At 42.8% G+C, this 26,492-nt stretch overlaps 1 protein-coding gene across 2 annotated transcripts in view; it reads left to right on the top strand.

Annotated features, from left to right (window-relative positions):
- The window catches only part of LOC111861910 (ATP-binding cassette sub-family G member 1), a 233,759-nt gene that overhangs the window by 92,719 nt on the left and 114,548 nt on the right, over window positions 1-26,492 (top strand). The window contains exon 1 of one of the 2 annotated variants that reach the window (XM_023846862.2): window positions 19,653-19,943. The exons of the other annotated variant lie outside the window; for it this stretch is intronic. Within the exon in view, the coding sequence (XP_023702630.1) occupies window positions 19,861-19,943 (83 nt within the window). The 5' untranslated portion in view covers window positions 19,653-19,860. Of the gene's footprint in view, window positions 1-19,652; window positions 19,944-26,492 lie in introns of those variants that run through there. 2 annotated transcript variants of the gene reach the window in all.

Genomic DNA, 26,492 nt, shown 5'->3' with positions numbered 1-26,492 from the left:
TCTAGTGCTACAGAAGTCAAAGTTTTCTTTTATCACACTTTGTAGTTGTCTGGATTACAAAATAAAAAGAATCTTCCCAAAAAATTATTACAACTTATTCAAGTCATATTTAAGCGAAAGATTTTTTGTAGTCAAAATAAATGAGGAAATATCCAACCGCCTACCAATCCACTCAGGGGTGCCCCAAGGAAGCTTACTAAGTCCACTACTATACACTCTCTACACACATGATCTACCCACAACAAAAAACGACAATAGGAACTTCTGCAGATGACGCTGATATCTTCGCTACCCACGACAATCCAACCACAGCCTCCTCTCCTCTACAGGATCATCTAATCCTCATAGAAGCGTGGCTAAACAAATGGAAAATCAAGATAAACGAATCAAAGTCCACACAAACAACTTTCACCCTCCGAAAAGGCACGTGCCCCACAGTGCAAATAAATCACATCAACATAAAACCAAAAGAACAGGTCAAATACCTAGGATTAACCTTTGACGACAAACTAAACTGCAGACAACACATACTCAAGAAAAGAAATCAGATGGACCAAAAAACCAAAGAACTCAACTGGTTCATAGGAAGAAAATCCCACCTCTCCATCAGAAACAAGTTTCTAATCTACAAAGCAGTCATCAAGCCTATATGAACATACGGCATAGAACTCTGGAGCTGCGCCAGCAAATCCAACATCGCCATTATACAGCGTGCCCAGTCCAAAATACTCCGATCCATCACGAAAGCACCAGGGTATGTATCCAACCGCACCCTACATACAGATCTAAAAACTCCTTAAGTAACGGAAGCCATCCGAGAAACCAACACCAAGTACTTCAGCAAACTAGAAAATCATTCCAGCCCATGTCTTCAACCACCGCTTCAATCTCATCAAAAGAATTTGGCCACCAGATCTAAGGAACTGAGGAGAACATCACTGGAGGTTTATTCCGCTCGCGACATGTAGAGTGTACAGTCAGCTTTTATAATGTACACCAATCAGCTCATTGACTTATAGATTGTACAATCTGATTGTCAATAAAAAAATTAAAAAACTTTGTAGTTGCTGTTGCAACCGAATCACGTTAGTGGTAGACGTTAGAAATATTGGGGGCGGCCACATTTTTTGTCACGAACTGCATCCTCATTTGAATTGGCCTCGGTACCGAAGAATCTGTCCACGTTCTTGCCCTCAGGTGGTCAAAGTCAAAGTCAAAGTCACATTGGGACTGACGCTCAGTCAGTCAGTAAGACTTGGTGTCGAGCCCCATCTGGGGCTCATGACCAAATATTAATTATTACCCTTTGACAGTTACGTGGGGCGCCCTCTCTGACGAGAGGACGGGTCTGTCTTGTGCATATGCTGCTGGCCCTTGCCAGAGCGATCTTTCTCGGGTCGGAGCCCCTTGGGACTCGCGACCATATTTTGCTGTCTCACATTTGAGACTTGACTTTTCGTCGCTTCCTACGACTCGCAGGGTCACGGTGGAGGTATTCGACCCCGCCTCCACACGGGGTGCCCTGCCCTGCCCTGCCCTGCCCTCAGGTGGGAGAAATGAAACATCTTATAATTCCTCGGCACGGACCACATAGGAAGCCTATTCTATTTTTATATTACAACGCAGTTGCCTAGCAACGATTATAACAATATATTCCCTGTTGTTGTTTGTATTCTTTTTTGCGAGATTGTTTACGGGGTCGTTGCTTAGCAATGATAAAATTCCTCTTTGTTTTAGAAACGACTTACATATCACAATGTATTACTGTCTCGTCATCAGAACTCAGGAAATTCGTAACGTAAATTTGGTAAGCTCAGATATTCGAGAACGACAGTAAAAAAATCAAAATTTGATTCTTGTGGAAATTAAGAGGAGATTGAATTCGGGCAATGAATGCTACCGTTCGGTTCAGACCCTTTGTCGTCCCTTCAACTGTTAAAAAAAAATAAAAATTCAAAACTGTAATTTTGCCTATATTTTTGTATGAATGTGAAACTTTGTCTCTGACATCAAGGGAGCCTGAGGGCACGTGAGGTCTTGGTGCTGAGGAGAACATTTGGACCGAAAAAGGATGAAACGATAGGAGGTTGGGGAAAATGGCATAATGAGGAGCTTTATAACCTGTACTATTCGTGAATGATAAATAGAATGTTAAAGTTAAGGACGATGAAATTGGCAGGACATATAGCACGCAATAGGGGAGATGAGAAATGCATATAGGATTTTGGTGCAAAGGCAGAAAGAAGGAAGCCACTGGGAAGATCTGAACGTAGATGGGAGGATGACATTAAAATGGAACTCAGAGAAGTAGGATGGGGTTGTATGGACTGGATTAATCTGGCTCAAGATATGGGCCAATAGTGGATTCCGGTGAATATGGTAATAAACCTTCGGATTACATAAAATATTGAGAAATTATTGAGTAGTTGAGCGACTGGTGACTTTTCAAGAAGGGCGCCATGGAGTTGATTATTTTACCTGCCAGATTTATATCTAAAATTAAACCTCCAATATAAAAACTACGTAATATGACTGCCTTGACAAAAAAGTGACCTCGGAGTTATAGTTAATTATTGCGCTTTAAGTATTTCTGTCGTTAAAAAAAAGAATAGTTATTTTGTTTACAGTGTGTCTGCGTAGGATATCTAGAGTGTACATTAGCAGTCCAGAAGCTGACGTGTACCTCCTAACCTCTGTACTCTTTCATATTTATATAGCTCTCTTGATATTCGGCAAGGACAAACACAAATCCGTATTTAAAAATGTTTGAATAAAAGTGTTCATGTGTTTTACGAATCGTTAGCGTCCATAATTAGGCCTGTTTTTTTTTTCATTTAGGTTCTCACTGTGAATAAAACTAGTCGTTTCTTCTAGTATAGGACACCATGTAGTCTTTTAGATATTGTATTTCATATCTTGTTGCATTGTGGTATCATTTTTAGATCGTAAGAATTCTGTCTTAATGCAACAAAGTCATCCCTTTATAAAAGCCATTATAATATATTTAATGTCTTTTATAAAAGGATGGTAGGATGTCCTTATTGTTGTNATATATATATAAAAGGTTGATTTTGTTGCATTATATACAGAATACTTACAAACAAATAAACTCCATGGATTTAGTCCGCATGCGAACTATACCGACCGAACGACCGCCGCTTTTTGGCGAAGTTAGTTCTGTGGTCTAGTGGTCAGAGTTTCTGGCTACAGATCCAGAGGTCCGGGTTCGATTTCCGGCGCAACCAGATTTTCTGAGAAGTGGTGGGTCTGGAACGGGGTCCACTCAGCCTCGTGAGGATAATTAGGGAGCTATTTGAAGGAAATAGCGACTCCGGTCTAGAAAACCGAAATTAACGTCTGTGGGGATTCGTTGCGCTGACCACGTTACACCCTCTATCCGTTAAAGTTGGCAATGTTAGACAGAATATTTACGATCTAAAAATAGTCTTTTAGATGTTTACCAACGTTTCGAGGGAACTTACTGCCTCCATTTTCAGTACAGAAGAGGAAACCAGGCAAGGAGCAAGAATCAGGCGGAAGTCTGCTTTGCTGCTTGTTTCTTGGCTTACTCTTCGAAGCTGAAGATGGAGGTAGTAAGCTCCTTCGAAACGCTTGTAAACTTCTATTATACTACAGGACATAACATTAAAAAATACAGTATATCTTTTTACATGTATACAGCGTTGTTGCACGTAATAACGGCATGAGCGTCAGACAACTGGGTTTATGTAATAGTTTCTTATCAATACAGGATCGAATGGTGACAGTCCCATAACTCACGGGTTCGATTCCCAAGTGGAAAAGAATATAGACTTATATCCATATGTCTGTGCATAAGTAGGTTACATCCTCCATCCAAGATCTGCTTCCGAATTCCCCATAGATTAAACTAAATTAAAGTTTCTGCGCCGTAGAAAGTTGCCGCCTGGTCTAAAACTCGTGGTGTCTTCTCCCGCTCAAGCACTGGGATCATGGGTTCGAACCCCGCCCGAAGCATGGATGTTTGCATGCGTCTATTCTGTATTTGTGTTGTCCTATGTAGATAGCGGCCTTGTGACGCGCTGAACCTCGTCCAAAGAGTCTCACCGACTGTCCATAAGTTTCATAATTTCAGAATTTCTTGTGATTGGTAACAGGCCAAAGGGTCTAATCCATGAAGGTATAAAAAGAAGGAGATAGGTAACTCTAGAGCAGCGTACAAAAACTTCCTCGAACATTTCATTATTTCTTTTTCACAGCAACGTCAGCATTTGATACGACAGGCAGGACGAAATTTTATTACTGTATGTATGTGTGAATAAGTTAGTAGAACAATGATATAAGATATACACACCAAGTTCCATGACGGGCGTTTCAGGCATTCAAATGAGGCTGTCACCTTAAATTTTGAGAAGCTGCTATGTTGGTATTATTGATGGGAAGTATTTATGAAGTACTTCGTTGAGATGGCCTCTGGTGGCATGGTATGCGTATATTCCAAGTTTCATGAAGACCAGAACAGGCGTTCAAAAATTGTTTGAGGATACACTTAGAGACTCCCCCCCACACAACAATTTGATCTCATAAGCCCATCTCTATTTTTTTCAAAAGAAGGGGGCAAATTGGCTGCTATAGGAAATTCCTTTGACGGAACTCCTTAAAATTCCGCAATTGGATCATGGTAGCTCGCTTCACAAATAAAATCTATTAAGAAGGGGTAAATCTATACCCGTAACAAGCCGTGAAATCCTATAAGGTTGTGAGACGTCGAGGCCCCCACATTTTCTCTAGACAATCGCCTCACAGATGACGGTAAGGTTGTCAGCCTTACGCTCCGGCAGTCCTTTACCCTCAGAGAGATTCCTGGTACACATTTCACTGGAGCTGAGTCGATACCAGGGCCATTGTGCGGCTGGAATTATTAGATCAATTAAAAAAACCAATGACCTCCGAGACCTTCCAACTTGCGGCCCAGTACCTCAACCAACTACGCTGCAGCGTGCCACACAATAAACTATTTTTTCCTTGGCACTACAGCCCCAGTGGGCCTAGGCCTACCTCCATGAACTTCTCCCTTCACTTCGGTTTTTCTAGATCTTACACATTCGGTAGGACTCCTTGGGACGGTGATCAGCTCGTCGCAAGGCCTCTACCTGTACACAAACACAGAAAAACGCACATACAGAAACTAAACATCAATTCCCTGAGTGGGATTCGAACCCACGATCCCGGTTTCCAAGCAAGCGAAGACAGTACATGCCGCACTAACTATTAACTGTTTTAATTCCGGTCATGCTTACACCTAAGTCTCTTCCCTTGGGTAATAAAAAGAAAAGTTGTCTCTGTGCTTAATTAATTATGCACCATGCCATGAAGGCATATCGGGGGTGGAGGTATAGCTCCACCTTTCTTGATCTCTGTACTAGATTCATATGAGTAGTCAGCTTCACACCCTGACCGCTTTACCTCTGCGGAAAGAACCACCTGTACTCACTGTGGGCCCGAAAGCTGATCTGGAGACTACGGGTTAGAGAAAAATGTGTTGTTCTTGTCGGGAATCGAATCCCGGCCGTCGAGCCCACAGCCAGTCTCTATACCGACTTAGCTGTGCCGGCTCCCATTTACTTGAATAATTCCAACCATTTCTCCTTGATTTAATATAACAACACAACAGATGTAGACACATGAAGGTCATTATTGTATCTCAGCTGATCAGAGTGGCTGCACGGTCTAAGGCATAAAATGCCTTCGCTTCATCGAACACTGGAATGGGGGGTTCGAATCCCACTCAAGGCATGGATGACTGCGTTTATTCTGTGTTTATGTATAGGTAGCGGTCTTGCGACTGCCTGATCTCCCATCAAAGGAATCCTACCGATTGTCTAAGATAAAGAAACTGAAGTGAAACGAACGTTTCACGGATGCCTTATGCTCAAAGTGGGAGCAACAGGAAATAGATAGATAGACAGACAGACAGACAGACAGACAGATAGATAGATAGATAGATAGATATTGTACCGCATAATTCCGCGTAGGCTATTCTTCCTTTCAGCTTAGTGCGTGAAGTGGGCTGTTTCGTAAACAAATGGTTTATCAGTTCGCCACCGTGTTCAGTTCACCGTGCTATAAAATTGGTATGGGGGCTTTTATTCCTGCAGTAAAAGCGAGCGGATCGTGAAACTCACTACTCACCTTCATCTAGGCTAAGAATAACTGAAGCTTTGCTTCTGCTTCTCCATATGCCTTCATGAAGTAGACTTCCTTAAAAGATATGTTGCCTGAAGATGGCCCTTTGAGGCTGAAACACGTAGAAACTCATTGAATGTACATATATTTTAATAATTTTAAATCTTATATACTGCATCCTGTAGTGTATATAATATTTTATTTGTATTTGTATTATAACCGTCAACACAACACAACGAGCAGTATAAAATATCTTCAATGGAGCCAGTATATGTTAATGTACATTTTCTTATTTATTAAAAATATACCTATGCTACATGTTTCGACCACAATTTGGTCGTCATCGGGCCTTAAATGAACATATCTGAAGTAATTAAACACATTGGATACAATACGGATCCGTTTGTGTTAACAGATCGCTGTGCTGCAGCAAATATATCTTGGGAATATATTGACAATGTTTAAAACAAGGTAAAAGAAAAGATAAAAATAATATAAAGTTAAATGATGTATGATGTAAATGACATAAAACATAACCATAAAAATTGATATCTAAAATTTCAAGTTAGAAGTTGTGTTAGGTCGCCTGCAATTGTTAGCAGACATGTGTTGGTATGCTGAAGGGGGTTGTTGCATTATTTCCCGCCATGTTATCATGTTGTAGTTTATAAATACAATTTTGTGGGGTGCGATCTATTGTTTATTGGTTGTACTTCCCTTAGTTATCCAAGTTATCTGTTTTAGAGCGGATCTGAACGTAGCCCCTACTAAGTTTATGTAGTGCAACAAATCAAATATTTAATAATTTTAATGACATTTTAAGCCGGTCACGGTAGCCGAGCGGTCTAAGGCATGCACTGTCTTTGCTCGCTCGGAAGCCGGGATCGTGGGTTCGAATCCCACTCAGGGCATGGATGTTTGTGTGCGTTTTTCTGTGTTTGTGTACAGGTAGAGGCCTTGCGACGAGCTGATCACCCGCCCAAGGAGTCCTACCGACTGTGTAAGATCTAGAAAAACCGAAGTGAACTGAGAAGTTCATGGAGGTAGGCCTAGGCCCACTGGGGCTGTAGTGCCAAAGGGGAAAAAAAATGAAATTTTAAACATTTAACAATCATTTAGTTAATTAAGTGTGAAATAATGTTATTAAACTAATATTGTTGCATTATAGAGGGAAAACAAGACTTTAAATAATTGTTATTTTTTTATTGCTAGTGGGGTGGGACTAAGTCCCTTGTACTGCGGCCACTTCTGGTTTATTGTACCAGCCCCAGATGATAGGTGAGGGTGATTGTGGAGCAGTTGGTGGAATGAAGATTGGCAGGGGAAACCGAAGTACTTGGAGAAAACCTGCCCCCGCGTCACTTTGTCCACCACAAATCCCATCTGACCAGACCCCGGCATCGAACCCGGGCCACCGCGGTGGGAAGTCAGCGACTAAGCGCTTGAGCTATGGCGCGGCCCTTGTAACTGCTAAGATTATTACTTACTGACGCTGACCCGCTCGAGACTGTATAGTACCGATGATAGGATGACTGCTGAACATGGAGCGGTTAGTGGAATGAAAATTGGTAGGAGAGACAGGAGCGCTCAGAGAAAATCTCCTCGAGTACTACTTTGATAAGCACAAATTCTACATTGCCTGAAATGGGAAACAATCCGAGCAGGGGCCCAAGAAGCCAGAGACTGACGGCTTGAGTTAGGGTACTGCGTCATCTTGTTATGCATAACCAGAGAGATAAATTTGCCTTTAACTTTCGGACATAAGAATTCACTTTAGTCTGTTCTCAGTGGGCGAAGAAAAGTTAGTTCCTTTCGAGCTCTGTATTCCACGGTCTCTAGGCTTATCAACAGTCAGAGTGAGGATTATGTTGCGATAGGCGGTCCATCAGTCTGTACTTGTGTCGAGCTCCATCTGGGGCTCATTCATGACCAGATTTTAATTACTGTCGGACAGCTACGAGTTCATCCACGTGGAGCGCCCTCTCTGAGGAGAGGACGGGTCTGTCATTTGTCGCAGACATGTCAGACTTTCGTGCCACCTTACGAAACAAATGAATCACTGAAGCGCGTTACAGAACAACTGACATTAGGCAACCACACGGCAACACAATTGTGAGAGTGGCATGCTCTGTTGCCTGGAAGCTGAGTTGCGTGGCCGTTTCTTCGATTTAATCTTCTGCATTCAGTAACGTGTGTTCAACTCAGGCTGATAACGATTCTGTGAAATTGCTGTTGCGTTGATGTTGCCACTTGCCTTGGTGTGTCCTCGCCCTTAGACCTTCACACTGGAATCTATCTTTGGTTCGCCAGCCGCAAACAAAAGGGGATGCTTCCCTACTCACCTGGTGTCTGCGCTGTGCCGCATAGAAGCTGTGAGCTGGGCCACGGCTTCGGAAATACTTCCTTGCTCTGTTATGCAACCACTGACAGAGCATGAACATCGCACACTAAAATCATATACTTACCCCCACCTCCACGTATGGAAGATAGGTCACCGAGCTGGTCTGGGCCTTATGGAGAAGAGAATTTTTGTTTTCATTGGGTGCATCCTGTTGTGTTTATTATATAAAATTATATATTGGGATCCGACGTAACACAACAACGAAACGGTCTAGGTAAATATCACTTTAGCTACGTGTTTCGGCTTGCTGCCTGATGATGTCTTTAAAAGCCGAAACATGTACCTGTAACTAAGGTTATATTGACATAGACCGTTTCATTGTTGTGTTACGACGGATCCAAATAAAGAATTTTATAGAGAAAAAATCTTACAACTGAAAGAATTCGAACCCCTATTCATCGGTCCTCCAACCCGTTGCCTAGTCGTTATACTGACTGAAATGTCATGGTTTCCTTTTGTAAGAAGAGGATTAATCGTAATTGAAACTGCAAGTCAACTGCGGGTTTCGGCTTAATTTGGGTGTCGTCACCAGTAAATGGGGATATTTTGGTGTTTTATGTATCGATGTCTAATTTTCGTGTGCTCAGAAATTAGAAACGGTGGCTACTTGAAATTACAGGTTGATAAAGCCGTGGCTGGTTAAGGATTGCTGTACATAAAAAGAAGTGACGTGTTCCAGAAGTCAAATGAGTGTTATACCTAAGAAGCTCTCACATCACTGGAATGTAATATTTTGCATTTACGTCATAAGAGTCACGAAGAGATTAGTACTGGATAGCCTTCAGTTCTACGTTGGGATCTAAATGTGTTATTACGATTATTTGCTTTTTTTTTAGGTCATTACGACAAGAAGTGCACATATAAACATACGTGTGGAAACCTACAGAAGGAGGGGCCATGGAAACAACCGAGAGAATATGTTGGCATGAGAGAGCATCTGACGTATATTGGGATGGTGTGAGGGCCCAATTCTGGTTTTCCTCGGCTGGTACAGGCTGATGGCGAGATAGTTCCCGATCTCAAGTAACTTATTCAAGTATAACTTCTGGGTAGAATGCTAGACTTACCTTTAAAACAAATATTCAGACTTAGAATTATTGGGTTTTTGGACTTTAACCGTCGTCCGGGATTTACAAAATAGAAAACACAACGTTTCGGAAACTGGATCTCTCTCTATCTTCAGGTGAGGAAGGAAGACACCTACTTCAGTTATTCAGTATTGAGGGGGTGGTTTCCCCATGCACCGCGACTGATAGTCTATTGTCTAATGTCTCCATCCCCTACCGGTACTGGTGCTCGCTATCAGCCCCTTTCTGCCAGCGAGGTTTCTACCCTCTACTTGGCAGTGGTATGTAATAGTCCCTTTCTGTCAGCGAGGTCGTCCCTCCTCTGGCAGTGGTACCCAATACTTCCCCATCTACCGGAGGCATTGGAAACTACTTGGGCGGGAAACTTTTTGGACTAAGTTAGCTCAGAGGTCTCCTAGAGACATGAGGTTCTTTTACGTGCCGTAAAGCTACGACACGGGACCCACGGCTTAAAGTCCCTCCCGGAGGACTTGTTCCCTGAATTTTTCCGCCCTTAAAAATTCCACGACCTCCGCCGGGTTTTTGAACCCGCGTACCTTGAGTCATGAGGTGGGAACGTTACCCCTAGACTACGGAGACCGCTAAGACACCTACTTAGTTGGACCCCTTAGAAAGTGCTAATCTGAATCACTGTACCTAGAATTCCGGACGATGGAAAATGTCTAGGAACCCAGTAATTCTGTGTGTTATCCATTATCGTCAGAGCCCTTTAATATCTTATTATTCAGACCGCTCTTCTTGCTGTTAGTTGGCAAAGAAATTTCCTATTTTATGTGTTTATTTTACAAGTGGTTTATTTAATGACGTTGCCAGTAGCTCAGGCTCATATACGTAGCTTACATAAAGAATGGTTAATGACTATGCCTAATGAATTGGAAAAGATATGGCAGGAAGCAGGCATCTTAGGTACTATCCCGGAAGGTTCTTAGTGGTACTGAAGAAAACAACGAATCACATGTCAAGTCAGTTAGTGTCCCGGGCAAGATTCGCACCAGACCATTACAGAACAGATGTTTCTGGTTGAGCCAATTTCCTCGGCGAGCAGCTGTCTGACTGGTACCAGAAATTTACCTTCTCTTGATTTAAATGCCCTTTACAAACTCCCCTTTGTGATTTATTTTTTCACATATCACGTATTTGATATGGGTAGTGCCTGACGTAACCCACTCAATGAGGGTATGGAAACATCTACGTAAAAATCTATCAAAACGTTAAAATGGTCCAACAATTACAACATTTCGGCTATTTATGTTGAGAAGTGACATTCTGGGGTAGGACAGATAAGGGCAACACTTAGTGAAAGTGTTGTAGATGTAAGCATATTCTTCAAGGTAGAACAAATTTTGAAATCATTTGTAGACGAGTTTTATCTTGCTGCCAGGCTGTCGGCCTTGAGAGCTCTCATCTATCAGGTGTAGCGATATTCTCTGTAAACTTTCCGTATTCTCCTTTCCGTTAGTTTATTTTCATTTCAGATCTTAGCTTGCAAGCTGCCAAGTAACTGAATAAGATTTGTCTATTTTTGCATTGTTTTGCCTTGCGATCGATCTGCCCTCCGCTCAATGACGCCTGCCAGATATAGGACTCATAATCATTATCAAATTCTGTAAGCGTCAAACCGGCAGTTGTCGACAGGAGAAATCAGACCCCTCCCTCGTCAAAGAGGAGGCCCCATTCCAAAACGCGTTTAGTGGTCTTGGAACGAACAAAATATAGTTATGGGTTGTGGCGGGGTCCGGAAGGTAGTCAACTGCTCTTCTCTGCTCTGCTCTGCTCTGCGCCTTGTGTGAAGTGTTAGGATTCTCTGTCTTTCGGCCGTCACGAATATCTCGTCCCCTTCGAACTCGATGACCAAACACAGCAGCGTACAGCGGCCGACTTTTCGTATTGGCTCGCTCCGAGGCCACTATCAGACGGGCCTGCGGCAGTGTATTATATTGCCTCACGCATTGAGAGATGCCCTTCATTGACAGAGATCTTTATATGTAATAGAATATAGTGTCAAATTGTGTATAGTGTATATAATGAACATATGCCCCTCTTGAGTCAATTTAGGAGTAAGGTAACCCCCAATTGATGATGGTGAAATAAGTGGAACACCTCGTTAGAAACACCAATTCCTCCTCTCTTCGAAGTTGAGATTGAATAAAAAAAATGTTGTGGTCTTAGGGGTGAATAAATATATTGTCACATGTCGCCCGGATTGCGGAATAGCGAAGTCAGAATACACGTTCAATGCTACACAACGACCCGGTAAACACATTCCCGCGGTAAAGAATACGCAAGTAACAATTGAGTAACTTTCGATGCTGGCCGCGCCATAGCTCAAGCGCTTAGTCCCTGGCTTCCCACCGCGGCGTCCCGGGTTCAATCCCGAGTCTGGTCAAGTGAGATTTGTGGAGGACAAAGTGGCGCTGGGACAGGTTTTCTCCGAGTACTTCGGTTTCCCCTGCCAATCTTCACTCCACCAATTGCTCCACAGTCACTCTCACCTATCATCTGGGGCTGGTACAATAGGCCAGAAGTGGCTGCAGTACAAGGGACTTAGTCCCACCCCACTAGCAATAAAAGAAAAACTTTCAATGCTATGCAAATGTGACTGTATATACGCATTCCAAACAATAGAGAGGATGTGTTTTCTGCGTGGTCAGTGCAAAGTGGTTACAAAGAAGAATTCAGATGACAAGAGCTAGTCGAGTTTCGAGACGCTAGCCTGCCAGGACATGAGCTTGGGAGCAGAGGAATTGAATTGAGTCGAGTCTTCGGATTTGACACCTGCAGGATAATGGCAAGAAAGGACTTAGGCTGTGAAAAGGAGACTTCATGTCTGATTTGAAATTCCAGTGCAACAGTTGTAAATCCGTTGCCAGGAAACGGCTAGTGAAGACTGAGAACCCTAGTGAGTATGTAATGGTGAACTGTAAAGTGTGTAGATCAGCGATACCGCTGTATTGCCTGTAGTCCCGAGTTGTGTGTATAAGGTGTCAGTAAATCCAACCTTCCAGTCCAAAACCCATCCTATAAGTCACGTGGAAACCCCTACACGTGACAGAATGGTCATGGGTCGTGCCAGGGCCCGACACCATGAGTGGCCTTGCTGGCTGGGTGCCAGCAACAAACTTCTACTCCTGCTGTTTTTGTGAGAGATGGAGCAAACAACTTGGTGAGGGAGAGCAAAATTGTGAAGTTGTTCCTGTGCTTAATCAATTAAGACGTATCGGGGTGTGGAAGTATGTTTCCACCATTGTTGACCCCGGCAATGGATGGATGTGAGTGGTAGGATTGCCGCTGTACCTCCAGGAAGAGAACCCCCCGGTACCCACTGGATAGGCGGCTGAGTGGGCCCCAGATTAGGTCTGGATGCTATGGAAGAACATCTCTTGCCTCTGCCGGCAATCGAACCTCGGCCGTGTACCGACTGAGCTATCTTTACTTCCGGGAGGTGGGTAGGTTGGATATAACAAAAGCTCGTAAGTTTGCTGTCAGTTTGCTGTCCATGCCTGCGTTATAAACATAATTTAATTATTCAGGGCTTAACATAACGCTAGAGAAGAGAACATTTTGGACCGTATGCCAGCTTTGTTTCCTATGTCTAAAAGTAAAATAAAACGAATTCCTTATGCATAATTAATTAAGCACCACGCCACGAAGACGTACGGCGAAGTGGAGGTATAGCGCCGCTCGTTCTTATTTTCTGCAATAGATGTAGGTGAGTGTTCAGCTTCATACCCCGGTCGCTTTACCCCCGCGGAAAGGGGCCCTGATACTCCCAGGCTGGGTGGGCTCAAGAGGCGCCCTCGACCCTGTGGAGAAGATAATAGTTTCTTGCATCTGACGGGAATTGAATCCCAGTTCCTCAGCCGTCCGGCCTTTAGCCCATCGCTATACCGACCGAAAACTGAGATACCCCGGTTCCTCTCTAAAATAGCGGGAAACGTAAATTGAACATTGCAGTTTTCCACCGATGGAGATTCGTGGCCCGCAAAGCTTATGCAACCCGCCACTCAAATTATTGCCCACCGCTGACCTTGAATGTTAAACTACTCGGGTAGCTGTCTGCCTGGCTGTAAGAGCGGAGGGGACCCAAGGATGGACTAAGGACAAGGATAGCTTCGGATCTTGAAGTTCGGTGTATCCTCTTTTTTTTAATTCTCTTAATATGGGGTGGAGTCCAACTGGATCCACTCGGCACGGCGGCCACTGATTGGCCTATTGTAGCCTGCCCCGGGTGATTATGATGATGGATAATTTGGTGGAATGAAGATGGGCAAGAGAAACCGAAGTACTCGCAGAAACCCTCCCCAGTGCAACTTTGTGCACCACAAATCCCACTTGACTAGACCCGGGACCGAATCCGGACCGCCGCGGTGGTAAGCCAGCGACTAACCGTTTGAGCTATGACGCGGCCTGGTGTATCCTGTTAATTTTACCATTGATATGTTTTCTAGAAACCGGTCCTACAGCTGATTTTTTCAAGTTCCTGAATTCTTGTTCTATTACATATCCTGTAGTTATATGGTGTGTTGTCGTTGGTATCATCAGCATCAAGGTCTGGGCGTTTCGATCCGTTGCGTTCCTCTATACAAGTGTTTTCAAACTTTTTAAACTCACGACACACCGAACAAGGCGCTAAAATTGTCAGGGCACACCATCAGTTTTTTAACGAGAGGTCATATAGTTAGAATAACGAGTAATAAGATTGTGTTTAAAAGTTCAATAGATAAAATTCTAATCACTGTGTTGTATTTAAAAAAAAATGTTTGTCATGGATTTCGATGATATTTTTATTCATAAGTTTTCCCTCTTTTTTTTTTTCCAAACTTCCCCCAAACTCCAGCGTCACACCGGTTGAAAATCGCTACTCTGTAATCTAGGTTGTTCGTTACGGCGTAACTTCGCACCCCCATGACACTAATAGGCTATTGGTTGCTTTGGAATGCATTGAGGTTGCTATTTCTTCAACGTGATGAACCCAGAATTCTGTTATTTAAATAAATAGGTCCGTTGTCACCACGGCATGTTGTGTCCTCAGACTGCGGATGGAGGAGACGACCTCCAGATGAGAAGGGTATCTGCGCAAGAGTATATATTACTCGTACATAAGCAGTCGCCGAGAGCCGACAAGTTTGCGCCTTACACAGTGTGTCCATGTTCTGTTAGGGCTGTGTTCATACAAAATACAAGACGTGAATTATTTTCAAAATTTCATTCTTTTTATTCAAAATAGTTTCCTTCTGAATCAATACATAGCTGGAATCGATTGAAGAGTTTTCGAAAACAGTCACTGTACTCCTTTTATGGAATCGCCTTTAAAACTGCGGTACATTCCCTTTAGATGTCCTGGAAGGTGTCGTGACGGTCTCCTTTGATCTCCAACTTAACTTTTGGGAACAACCAGAAATCTGCTGGAGCCAAATCTGGCGTATACGGAGGATCAAGGACTGTGACCCGTTTTCTGGCCAAAAAATTGCGCACGATCTTCGATTTGTGGGGTGAGACATTGTCGTGGAGGAGCGACCAGGAACCTTGCTCTCGATATTCCGGTCGAAGTCGAATTCTCGCCCACAAACGATTGAGGACTCCGAGATAATAATCAGAATTCACTGTTTGACCTTCTGGCATAAATTAATTGTGAATGGTTCCTTTGGAATCGAAGAAAATGGTTAGCAGTGTCTTTACTCGACCCTTTTGCATGCGCACTTTCTTTGGTTTCGGCTGGCTTCTTTGGGCTCAACCACGCTGCACTCTGCCGCTTTGTTAGAGGCTCATATTAAAAACACCATGTCTCGTTACCAGTAACAATCGATTTTGTAAATTTTGTATCACTTTGGGCCGACGGTAACATTTCTTTGCAGTGTTCCACTCTGGCATGCTTTTCATCATCTGACAGCGCGTGAGGTACAAACCGCGCACAGACCTTCCGTTTGCCCAAATCCTCGGTCAAAATTTGATGCAGAGTACTTTTTGGTATTCCCAAAAGCTCCTCGGTGAGTCTTGCAGAAACACATCTGTCTGATGCAAGGATTTCGGTCACTTTCTTCACAATTTCTTCAGTGCGACTTGTTCTCGGCTTTGATGCACGTGGAGCGTCTTCACTGTCCTCCCTGCCGTCACGAAATACAGCATACCGTCGAAAAATGTTCGAGCGACTCAAAAACCTATTACCGTACACACTTTTCATCATTTCGTACATTACTCCGGCTGTTTTGCCTAACTTCAAGCAAAATTTGATAGTGGCTCTCTATTCGACCTCCATTTTCCGACGAGCGTCAGAACAGTATTGTTACATTCAAGGTTAGAACACATGATGGAGCGATGCTTGCGCTTTGAAATTATAGACAGCCATAGCTGAAACTTCAAGAATCTCAACATCACAACTTACCAACAGATGGCATTGCAGGGCAAAATAAAAAAAAAAAAAGAGTCCTAACGGATCCTCGACACACCGTGTATATCCAGGCCTCGAGACAGTACATCGATTACACCACGACTGCTTCCTTCCAAATCCTTTCCAGTTCCTAGACCATTCTACAGTTCGATCCAGTTTAGGCCAGTTACTGGCAACGTTTTTAAGTAAACCACATGAGTCTACTATGTCACTAACCGGTAATGTTTAATATTTAATAACCCACAAACGTACTCAGTTTTAACTTCTTGACGTGACTTTTGTGTATTGTTCGCAATATTATATTGTCACGTATTAGGAATGTGACTATAGACGGGGTTTTGGATTGGTGATTGGATTTATTGACCACCTTATGGACTCAACTCATAACTATTACTACAACTACTACAGCTCTGTCGCTAATCTACAGAGATTACAAATCACCGTAAACTTTGTCTTCACTAGTCGTATCCTGGCAACGGATTTATAACAGTCTCACTGTAACTTCAAATAACACACTAAATCTTCTCTTCACAGGCTGACTTTCAAATGTCAACTAAACTTAACTGAATTTGTGACAAATAAATCGTTTTCAAAGTCTTAGTTAGTTTGCTACTGACGGTTTACCGCCAATCAGTTCGTCTTGGCGACAAGCCTCTTGAGACCCCGACCAAATTCAAATGAACCCTTGCTGTAATAGTTCTTGTGTAACTCTCTGACGAAGAGCTGGGTTTGCCTCTTATGAATATGCTTGGCCTTTCGTCAGGTGTACCTATCCCATATATGGTATATTATTGAAAATTCTTGCTTTTGCGCTATAAACAAGTAATCTGTCAGTACAGGCTTTGCAAAGAAGGTCATGCCTATCTTGCACATCTTATGATACAATGGCAGCCAAGTTTCTTAAAAAGTCGTAATCTGGATCACCGTCAAGTTGAAGCCTCTTATATTTTCTATGACGTCTGCTAGTTACCTGCATAATCTTGTTGCATAATCCGATACGTACGGAAGGCTGAAAGCTATGTGCAATTCACGGACCGGTGTCACATTGGAAAATTTCCAATGGTGCGCAGAACATTTGTTTTGCATGCTCTGCAATTTTAAGTGGTAGGTGTGTGCCGCTAATTCCAAGTCATCACTGACCTGATGAATGCCTTCTGGAGGGTTAGTTTGATGTTGGCGCTTAAACGCTCACTATTCAATAGGGAGTAGTTTCCGATAAATTTTCTGAAGGCCTTACTTCAATCATTTCTATTTGCAGTCTTAATGTGTTCCTCTTCTCGAGGGTTACATCCAGATATTCTACATGATTGGCGAAGGGGATATTCCATCTGTTCAATGTAAGATGAGCCTCAGTGCTTGTTCCAAAGACAAAGTCACATTGCGACTGATGATCAGTCAGTCAGTAAGTCTTGGTGTCGAGCCTCATCTGGGGCTCATGACCAGATATTTATTACTGTTTGACAGTTACGGTCTTGTTTTTGCGGGGCGTCCTCTCTGACGAGAGGACGGATCTGTCTTTTGTACATGTTGTTTGTCCTTGCCAGCGCAGTGTTTCTCGGGTCCGAGTACCTTAGGACTCGCGACCATATTTTACTGTCTCGCTGACCACACGACACCCTCTATCCGCAAAAGTTGGCACTGAACTTCGCCTACAAGCGGTGGTCGCTCGGTCGGTATAGTTCGCTTGCGGACTACAGGCCACAGAGATATGAGACTTCTCTTTTCGCCACATCCTACGACTCGCAGGGTCACGGTGGAGGTATTCGGCTCCGCCTCCACAAGGGGGACTCCCTCGGTTGAAGTCAAGACAAAGTCACATTGCGACTGACTGTCAGTCAGTCAGTCAGTCAGTCTATCAGTCTTGATGTCGAGCGCAATCTGAGACTTATGACCCGATATTTATTACCGTTTGACAGTTTCGGTCTTGTTTTTGTGGGGCGCTCCTTCTTTCAGACTGTCCTGCTGATATCTGGGCACGAACCACATAGAAAACACCGTTTCCTAACAATTTCTATATTGTTACAATGGTGTGTTTACCTCGCCGTTGCAGAGACACAGGTCTTCTACTGTGTGTGTGTGTGTGTGTGTGTGTGTGTACATTTTCGCGGGAACGTGTTTACCGCCGTTTCCTAACAATGAACTCTTCTGTCTTTCAAGCGTCATGTCGCAATGTGTTTGAAGATATTAGTATATTCCTGACGGTTTCCCCTGAGGGTTACAAAATTTATATTAGCTTTCCTATTACGTGTTAATTTATTGTTACTATCAGCACATATTGAGACGCGGTTGTTGTGTGTTGTGTTATGTGTGAATATGTTCTCCCAGTGTCAATTGTGCAATTGTGGATTACAACTGGCAAATGGATTGCAATAAGAGGTTAATAGATAATATCAACACAAATATATTCGTCTTTATCTGTGTTCTTTATAGACAGTTGAAGCAGTTAAGTAAATAAACGCAAGTAAAGTAAAGCTATCCCTGTAACAGGCCGTGAAGGCCAATAGGGTTGAGAGACATTGAGGGTCCCACATTATCTAGACAATCGGCTCAAAGATGGCGGTAAGATTGTCAGCCTTACGCGCCGGCCGCGCTTTACTCCCCAGGACAATTATTTAATTAATTAACGTAAGAGATACGAAAGAAAAAGAAAGAAGCCAACTGGGCTTAAATAGTAGGAATCACATGGGCGATTACCGTTCTTCATTGTATGTCTAAATTTTAAGTTTATTCTTACACTTATAAAGGCAATTTTCGTAATGTTTCAATGACTGAATGGCTATTGCTGCACTGTCAGATTTCATTCACTGTTTTACTCTTTATGCAGTGCGTTTCGGTCTTAAAGGCAGTCATCAGGTATCATCTAATTTACTGCATCGATTCTTCGTTGAGGGAACCACATATTAAATTAAATTAATATTTGGATATTTAAATTGACCTAATCCTTCAAGTTGCACTATGGTCCTGGGGTCGACTCATCCAATAACAGAAATGAGTACCATGAATCTTCCTGTGGGTAAAGGGTTTGCCGGCCCTTAAGGCTGAAACCTCACCACCATCTGCGACAAAATATGGATTCCTCGACGTCTCACTAACCTATGGGCCTTCATGGCCTGTTAAAGGGAATAACTTTACCTTTTTATAGTCGAAACATGTAGCATTGTGAATTACTTAATTTAGTGTTCTGCGCATGATTGTGATTTTGTGATGAATTAATAAATAATTACGCAACGGAAAGTCATCGCTCTTACGTTTCTCTTTAACGGTGTATTGATGTAACCAATTGATGCAGAAGAAAGTAGTCCGACCTGTTTCGACTTTATAAATATGAATTCCGAAAGTGCGTGTCTTTTGGAGACGCACTATAATGTGCACATTCCAAACCAGTTTATTACACAGTCTGCATCATAAAATATAAGAGTAACACAAAGAAACTAAGAAATTTTCCATGCCCCAAGCGTTAATGCATTCCACGACCCCGACGTATGATGGGTTGGTAATGTTGGTAGGCGGATTTGCCCCCTCTCAGCAAAATGCAGATTTTTTTTTTCTTGCAAGTGTCGGATGCCTCCTTGATCGTCAGTCTTTAATATAAACGATACCTGCTCAGTTGTTTTCCCAATGTGGACGTAGCATAGCTCTCAGAACCTTCCTCAATTTAGTTATATCCTCGAAGCTTTTCCATCCATAGTCGTTGACCTTCTGACTGCTCTTAGTAAATCGCCGAGCAACATTCTGCAAGTGGTTAATCACAGAGTGTAGTTGTTGGGAGGCGCGCGTGCTGGCAACATTCGTATGTCATAGAAAAGCGAGGAAGCAGCATGTTCGTAGCATCGTTGAATGATCACGCAGCTAAACAGCAGCGTCGGAAATATAAGTATCTTACCAGGGATACACGTGAGAGGTAATTTTAACTGATTTATTGGCTTACTGCATGGTGTAAGATTTTTCTTCAAAAGTTATTTTGACTCAGAGGTGATTGTGAAGAGTTACGGCTTCAGGGATATAACGCTTTGTAGTCCGTTGAAGCCGATCACAGTGGCCGCGCGGTTTAATGTATCACATGCCCTGTGTTGCAAATGGGAGCAGCAGGGATAGATAGACAGATAGTCCATTAATAGTCAACTGACGTTTCGGAGTAATAGAAAGCCTCCATCATCAGGTCGAAAAAGAGCCAAGCAACAAACCACCATGAAACAGATAACGAGCATAGCACAGTGTTCCTCAGAAACTTCGGTTTACTTTCAATGGGTCACAGGGCGGTATATCCCAGATGACAGAACTCTTCAAGACAGCTTCTTCTTTTAAGGAACCCACAAATTTATTAGAGTGACTTCAAGTGCACGTCACTTGTTTTCACCCTCAGCCAGTTCAATCCAGTTCTGACTATAACATTTAGTTTCTCAAGTATTCATTTGCGTTTAAGTCTCCAACGTACTCATTCAGATTTCGTGACAAATATTTTGTGCAAATTTCTGAGTTCCCTCGTGTCCAGTGCCTCGCATCTGCAGTTTACTTTCTCTAAAAGTAAAATATTGGCATGTACTGTGTTCGCTCGCTTGGAAACCGGGATCGTGGGCTCGAATCCCACTCAGGGCATGGAAGTTTAGTTTGTGTGTGTGCGTTTTTCTATGTTTGTGTACAGGTAGAGGCCTTGCGACGAGCTGATCACCCGCCCAAGGAGTCATACCGAATGTTTAATATCTAGAAAAACCGAAGTAAACGGAGAAGTTCATGGAGGTAGGCCTAGGCCCACTGGGGCTGTAGTGCCAAGGAAAAGATTACAAATTATGAAGTTCTTAATTACGTTCACCCAGCTCGTAACTCGTCTCATTAGGGCCAGATAGTTCTCGGCCACGTTCAAACTATGCTCCTCCCTTGTCGTGAGACATTCGTTTAAGGAAGCAAGTAAAGTTATAGTTTATAAGCCTGCGTTTTAACTGTAATTATCGTAGACACGACACCAGATGATAACAGGGCTGTGTACTGAAGCGAACCTTCTTCCGTTTTATTCTGCAATTAATTGCCCATGAATATAGTTGCTGTAATACCCAAATCCGAAGTGAACGGAGAAGTTCATGGAGGTAGGCCTAGGCCCACTGGGGCTGTAGTGCCAAGGAAAAAAAACCCAAATACTTAAAAGGATTGCTACGTTTTATCTAGGTTCCTTTATATTACGATTCTTTCTGTATTCTGCTGATGACACAAGAAGCTGGTCATTTGTTGTTAATCAATGAAACATACACGAGAAAGCTTGCAGTCGTTAAAATAACGGCATCTTCTCTCTGCGATAAGAGCTTGAGAAAGATAGGTGGAATTTGTGTGTGTTTATAACACTATTTTGAGACTTAGTCGTGTAAGCTTTATGCTTCATGAGCGATGTAATCCCACGAACTCTTTATAAGTTTCCAGAGTTTCGAGATTCATATTGTAGTCTTCTGGGTCGTGGCACTGTGTATACAGAGTGTCCCAGGAGTTTGGTGCCATACTTCAGGAGCGTACTGAGGGTTCCATATAGAATAACTTTTAAATAGGAACCCATGTCCGCAAACGTAAAATAGCAGCGCTAGGGCGGTATTTAAAATCATTTCGTTTAAACTTGGCGCCTCAATGTCGAACTGCATTGCATAGAGGAACAGCCATCCACCAGCAATCGTGCCATTGCCAAGATTGTTGGGACATCAAAATCAAGCGTTTGGAGGATCCTGCACGACCAACAACTTTATCCGTATCATCCAACGCGAGTACACGACGTAGGTCCAGTTGACTTCGTACCGCGAGTTCAATTGTGTCAGTGGATACTGAACCAGTGTTTACATCAGCCCAACTTCCTGAATCACGTGTTATTCACAGACCAAACGCAGTTTACAAGGGATGGTTCATTCAACTGTCGAAACAGCCACGTTTGGGCTGATGAAAACCCCAACGTTACTGTAGTTCGTTACCACCAGGCGCAATTTTCTGTCAATGTCTGGGCGGGCATCATTGGCGATCACTTGATTGGGCCTTTCCTCCTACCACCGCGACTCAATGGGCCCTTTACAAGGTGTTCCTGGAACGTATCCTTCCGCCTTTGCTAGGAGACGTGCCACTGATTGGGCGGAAGCAAATGTGGATAAAGCATGACGGAGAGCCGGCACACTTCAAGGATAGGAAGAGGAGGCCCAGTGCCTTGGCCACCCCGATCTCCACACTTGACACCTCTCGATTATTTCGTCTGGGGCCGTGTGAAAAGCCTGATCTACGACACGCCTGTGGGTAATGAATTCGAGCTGCTGGCCAGAATACTTGTTGCATGTGACGTGATCCGTGAAACACCTGGAATATTTGAAAGGGTGCGCCTGAATTTCTTTCGTCGATGTAACTCATGCATTGAAAATTGAGAGTGCCAATTCTAACATCTACTCTAGCAGGTGAGTCTTAAGAGTTTGGAGGGGGTAATATGCCTGTGCATGCTCTTCGATATTGAGGCGCCAAGTTTAAACAAAATGATGTTAAATGCCACCCTAGCGCTGCTATTTTACTTTTGCGGACATGGGTTCCTATTTCGAAGTTGTTCCATAGTGAACCCTCAGTACGCTCCTGAAGTATGGCACCAAACACCTGGGACACTCTGTATTTGTAGGTGAATGCCTCCATTTCGGAAGAACATTCTGCCTTCATCTAATAAGCAAGAATTCCATGAAGATGTTCTTTCGAAACGATGGTAACCACTTACGCAACTACACGTTGCTATACCGCAGAAGACCACCATGTAAAAAAGAAATCTTTAGATGAATGTTTTCGTGTGTCGTGCATTTACGACACTGGGACGTTACATGTATTTAAACCTTTGTTTGTTGTTTATGGTTTAACCACGGAATGTTAAGTGGAACCATATGTCACGCTGGGCTGTAATGTACAGCATTTCCCCGTGAAGGAAATGAGATATGTTGTCTTTCGTAGTCGTTCTCAGCGGTAGCGCTTGTTGCACTGTGTGTAGGGCGAACTTCTGTGCTGCCCACTCATGATGAACCCAACTCCGCATGGTGAATGTTAGCAGCAACCGCAGTTTCACTAACACTTATTTTTCTAATGTTATATTTTAGCGTCCTGTTGCACTGATTTAAGCCCATGATTTATTTAAACCGTCTTGCAGTGCATACACTCATTTATCTCCTTCTCTCCCTCGCACTACATGTTTCGGCATAATAATGCCATCTTCAGGTGCTTACTTATCCACGCCAAACCAGTTCATTGCATGCCTTGTTCTCATATTAAAATAACTAAAATAACGTTTGACAATGTATATGATAGATACATATTTTAGTTATTTTAATATGAGAACAAGGCATGCAATGAATTAGTTTGGCGTGGATAAGTAAGCACCTGAAGATGGCATTATTATGCCGAAACATGTAGTGCGAGGGAGAGAAGGAGATAAATGAGTGTATGCACTACAAGACGGTTTAAATAAATCATGGACTTATTTTTCTGCAAGGACTTGGCAATCTAAACAACTGCGTTTTCCCATGAACTTGACGTTAATAATGCATTTAACGACAATGACATGGTACAATTATAGATTTTTGAACATATTCATCGATCTATTTCTGTTTAGGACATCGTGGCTTTTACATTTTTGTCTTAACTGTCAGCTTATTTATGTTTATGTTAGCTCTAGCGATTTGGCCCAACTGAGTAGACAGTGGCACTGTACTTTCTCCAAAATGTTGTTTTAAATAACGTCTTATTTTTTTAAAACAATGAAATCTTTAGTTTTATGGATTACCGTTAAGGCATTAGATTATTTGAATTTTTAAGTCCATGATAATGACTTCTGTATTTGTGACAATGATTATGGCTGTGCACCATCGATTTTTTTACACACATTAACTACCGCGGAAACTTCAAATCAGCGGTTGGAGAGGGATATTAATATATTTCAATATTACTCTTGTGAAAAAATATTCAGTTTAGAGTTTCTGGCAAAACATGTAAAAAGTTTAACGGGAGGAAATATTTTTGCACTGAAGAAAGCAGTCTTCTGGGATTTGGCACCGTGTATATGTGGTGTTAACCGACGTTTCGGAGGAACGTATCGCCCCCATCTTCAGGGTTGAAGAAGTATAGGTAAATCTGCAAGCGACAACACCGTGAGACACGGTCAAGCAGACTGTTTTTGCACTGTTTTTAGCTCTCAATTTCATATGGGCGAACAATAATCGATAAATTCAAATCAATTACCTATTCTGTAACAGTTAAATTTCCTGTGATTGTCTTCCTGATAGCATTCAGTGTTAATGCGAGACTTTCGCTCAGCCTGCAATCCCCTGCTGCTTTTGTAACCCAGTCTGTCCTAAACTTGCAAGTGTTCAGGCTCATAACCACTAGAAGTATTGGCGAGGTGAGTGTTGAGAATAAAGTTTAATCTCCCAGCTAATCTTAATGGACGTCTATTTAGGGTTCAGAAGGATTTTTAAAAATTCTGAAGTCACTGTCGGCAAAAATTTTGAGTGAATTTCTTGATGAAGAGTCTCAGCAGGCGACCAATTAGCAATTTGGCGAATTAATTTAACATAATAGATAAGAAACATAAACATATGCGACGAGTGTTTAGTGTGGAAAATTTAGATGACATAAAAGCCAAACTTGAACATACACCTAGAAAATTGGCTTTAAAGGATTCTGACGATGGTGTATGCTGTATAGAACTATAAGGTTTATTTTTGACTCTATCCATCGTCTGGTATATATATAAGACAAAAAACCAAAACGTTTCGGAGACTCGATCTGTCTCCATCTTCAGGTGGATGGAGCTCATCAGAAAGATCTCATCTCAATCAGTGAACGAACCTCGGTCAGTAGAGAACAGCCTATAAACACTTGACAACAGGTTCCATCATTGGTAGATAAGAACAAAATCACAATAAAAGACAAGCTAAACTTTTGTGCCAAGCGTGCACATGTCAAATATACAATAAAACAGTGATATGGATTAAGTTCCAGGAATTAAGTTAAAAACGAAGGTATAAAATGTAGAGGATATATAGCTAATTATGCCGGTCACGGTAGCCGAGCGGTCTAAGGCATGCACTGTCTTCGCTCGCTCGGAAGCCGAGATCGTGGGTTAGAATCCCACTCAGCGCATGGATGTTTGTGTGCGTTTTTCTGTGTTTACGTACAGGTAGAGCCCTTGCGACGAGCTGATCACTCGCCCAAGGAGTCCTACCATATGTGTAAGATCTAAAAAAACCGAAGTGAACAGAGAAATTCATGGAAGTAGGCCTAGGCCCACTGGGGCTGTAGTGTCAAAGGAAAATAGCTAATTATGCAGATAAAGAATCGTGCCGCCAGGGCAACTTCTTGAAATAAGACTAAACTCCAGAGCAAAATTAGCACATGTAGCGGAAGACACTAATGTTCATAAAAACTTTCATTTTGACTTGTTGATCTCTTCATTGATGAGGGGGATCCGTAAGGGAGAAATGTCCAAACTGGGCTGGCTGATTGGATTAGTTGAACATGCCATGTGAGATGATTCCTTATACTTTCTGTACCTGTGTTACTTTCATTTTCAAGACCCTAGCTTCGTCCCAGCCTGCCTTATGGCCCTCTTCATATGCATGCTGAGCCAACCTGGATTTCTCTAGAAGACCCTGCTTGAGATTGTGCCTGTGTTCACGGATTCGCACGGCCAGCGGTCTGCCTGTTTCACCAATGTAGCTTCTGCCACATTCTCGGGGAATGCTATAGACGCACTGTGCTGTCTGTTGAGGACCCCTTTTTGGTCTCATTCTCACGAGCGAAGATCGTAAAATGTGTCTAGCTTTGAAGGCGGTCCTAATGTTATACTGGTTTCCTATGCGCATAAACTTCTCAGAGATACCCTTGACATACGGGATATAAACCGTGCCAAGAGGCTTTTCCTCTTTTTTTCTGATGGCTACTACCCTTGGACCTAACAACCGAGTCAATAAAGCCTTGAGAATAACCACTGAGTTGCAGGTCACGTTTCAGGTTGTCAACCTCCATTAACCGGTCTTGCCGGTCTTCGCATATAGTGGTAGCTCTATCATGAAGACTATGAACAATTCCTCTTTTCTATGTGGGGGATGTTTGGAATTGAAATTAAGATATCGGCCAGTGTGGCTAGGTTTCCTGTAAACTTTCGTGGTCAGAACCGTCCCTTTTTTCATGACCAGAACGTCCAGGAAGGGGATCGTGCCCTCCGATTCTATATCCATAGTAAACTGGATGGCTGGTCTCAGACTGTTGAGGTGGGTAAGACGATGGATAGAGTCCAAAATAAACCTATACCTATACCTAGAGAATTACTGAAACGTCTAGCAAGAGACGGGAGTGTCAAAGCCTTGTGCAAGAAGAGCAACACAAATGCTGAAGCTTAGACCCTGAAAACAACTAATCCACGTACGCCTTGCAGCTGCGCGACCCAGCTAGTGGGGCTCATTTT

This window comes from Cryptotermes secundus, unplaced genomic scaffold, assembly GCF_002891405.2.
Source record: "Cryptotermes secundus unplaced genomic scaffold, Csec_1.0 scaffold39, whole genome shotgun sequence".
NCBI classification, from domain to species: Eukaryota; Metazoa; Arthropoda; class Insecta; order Blattodea; family Kalotermitidae; genus Cryptotermes; species Cryptotermes secundus.
Note: the sequence above shows the minus strand (reverse complement) of the source record. Positions and strands in the feature narration are given on the sequence as shown.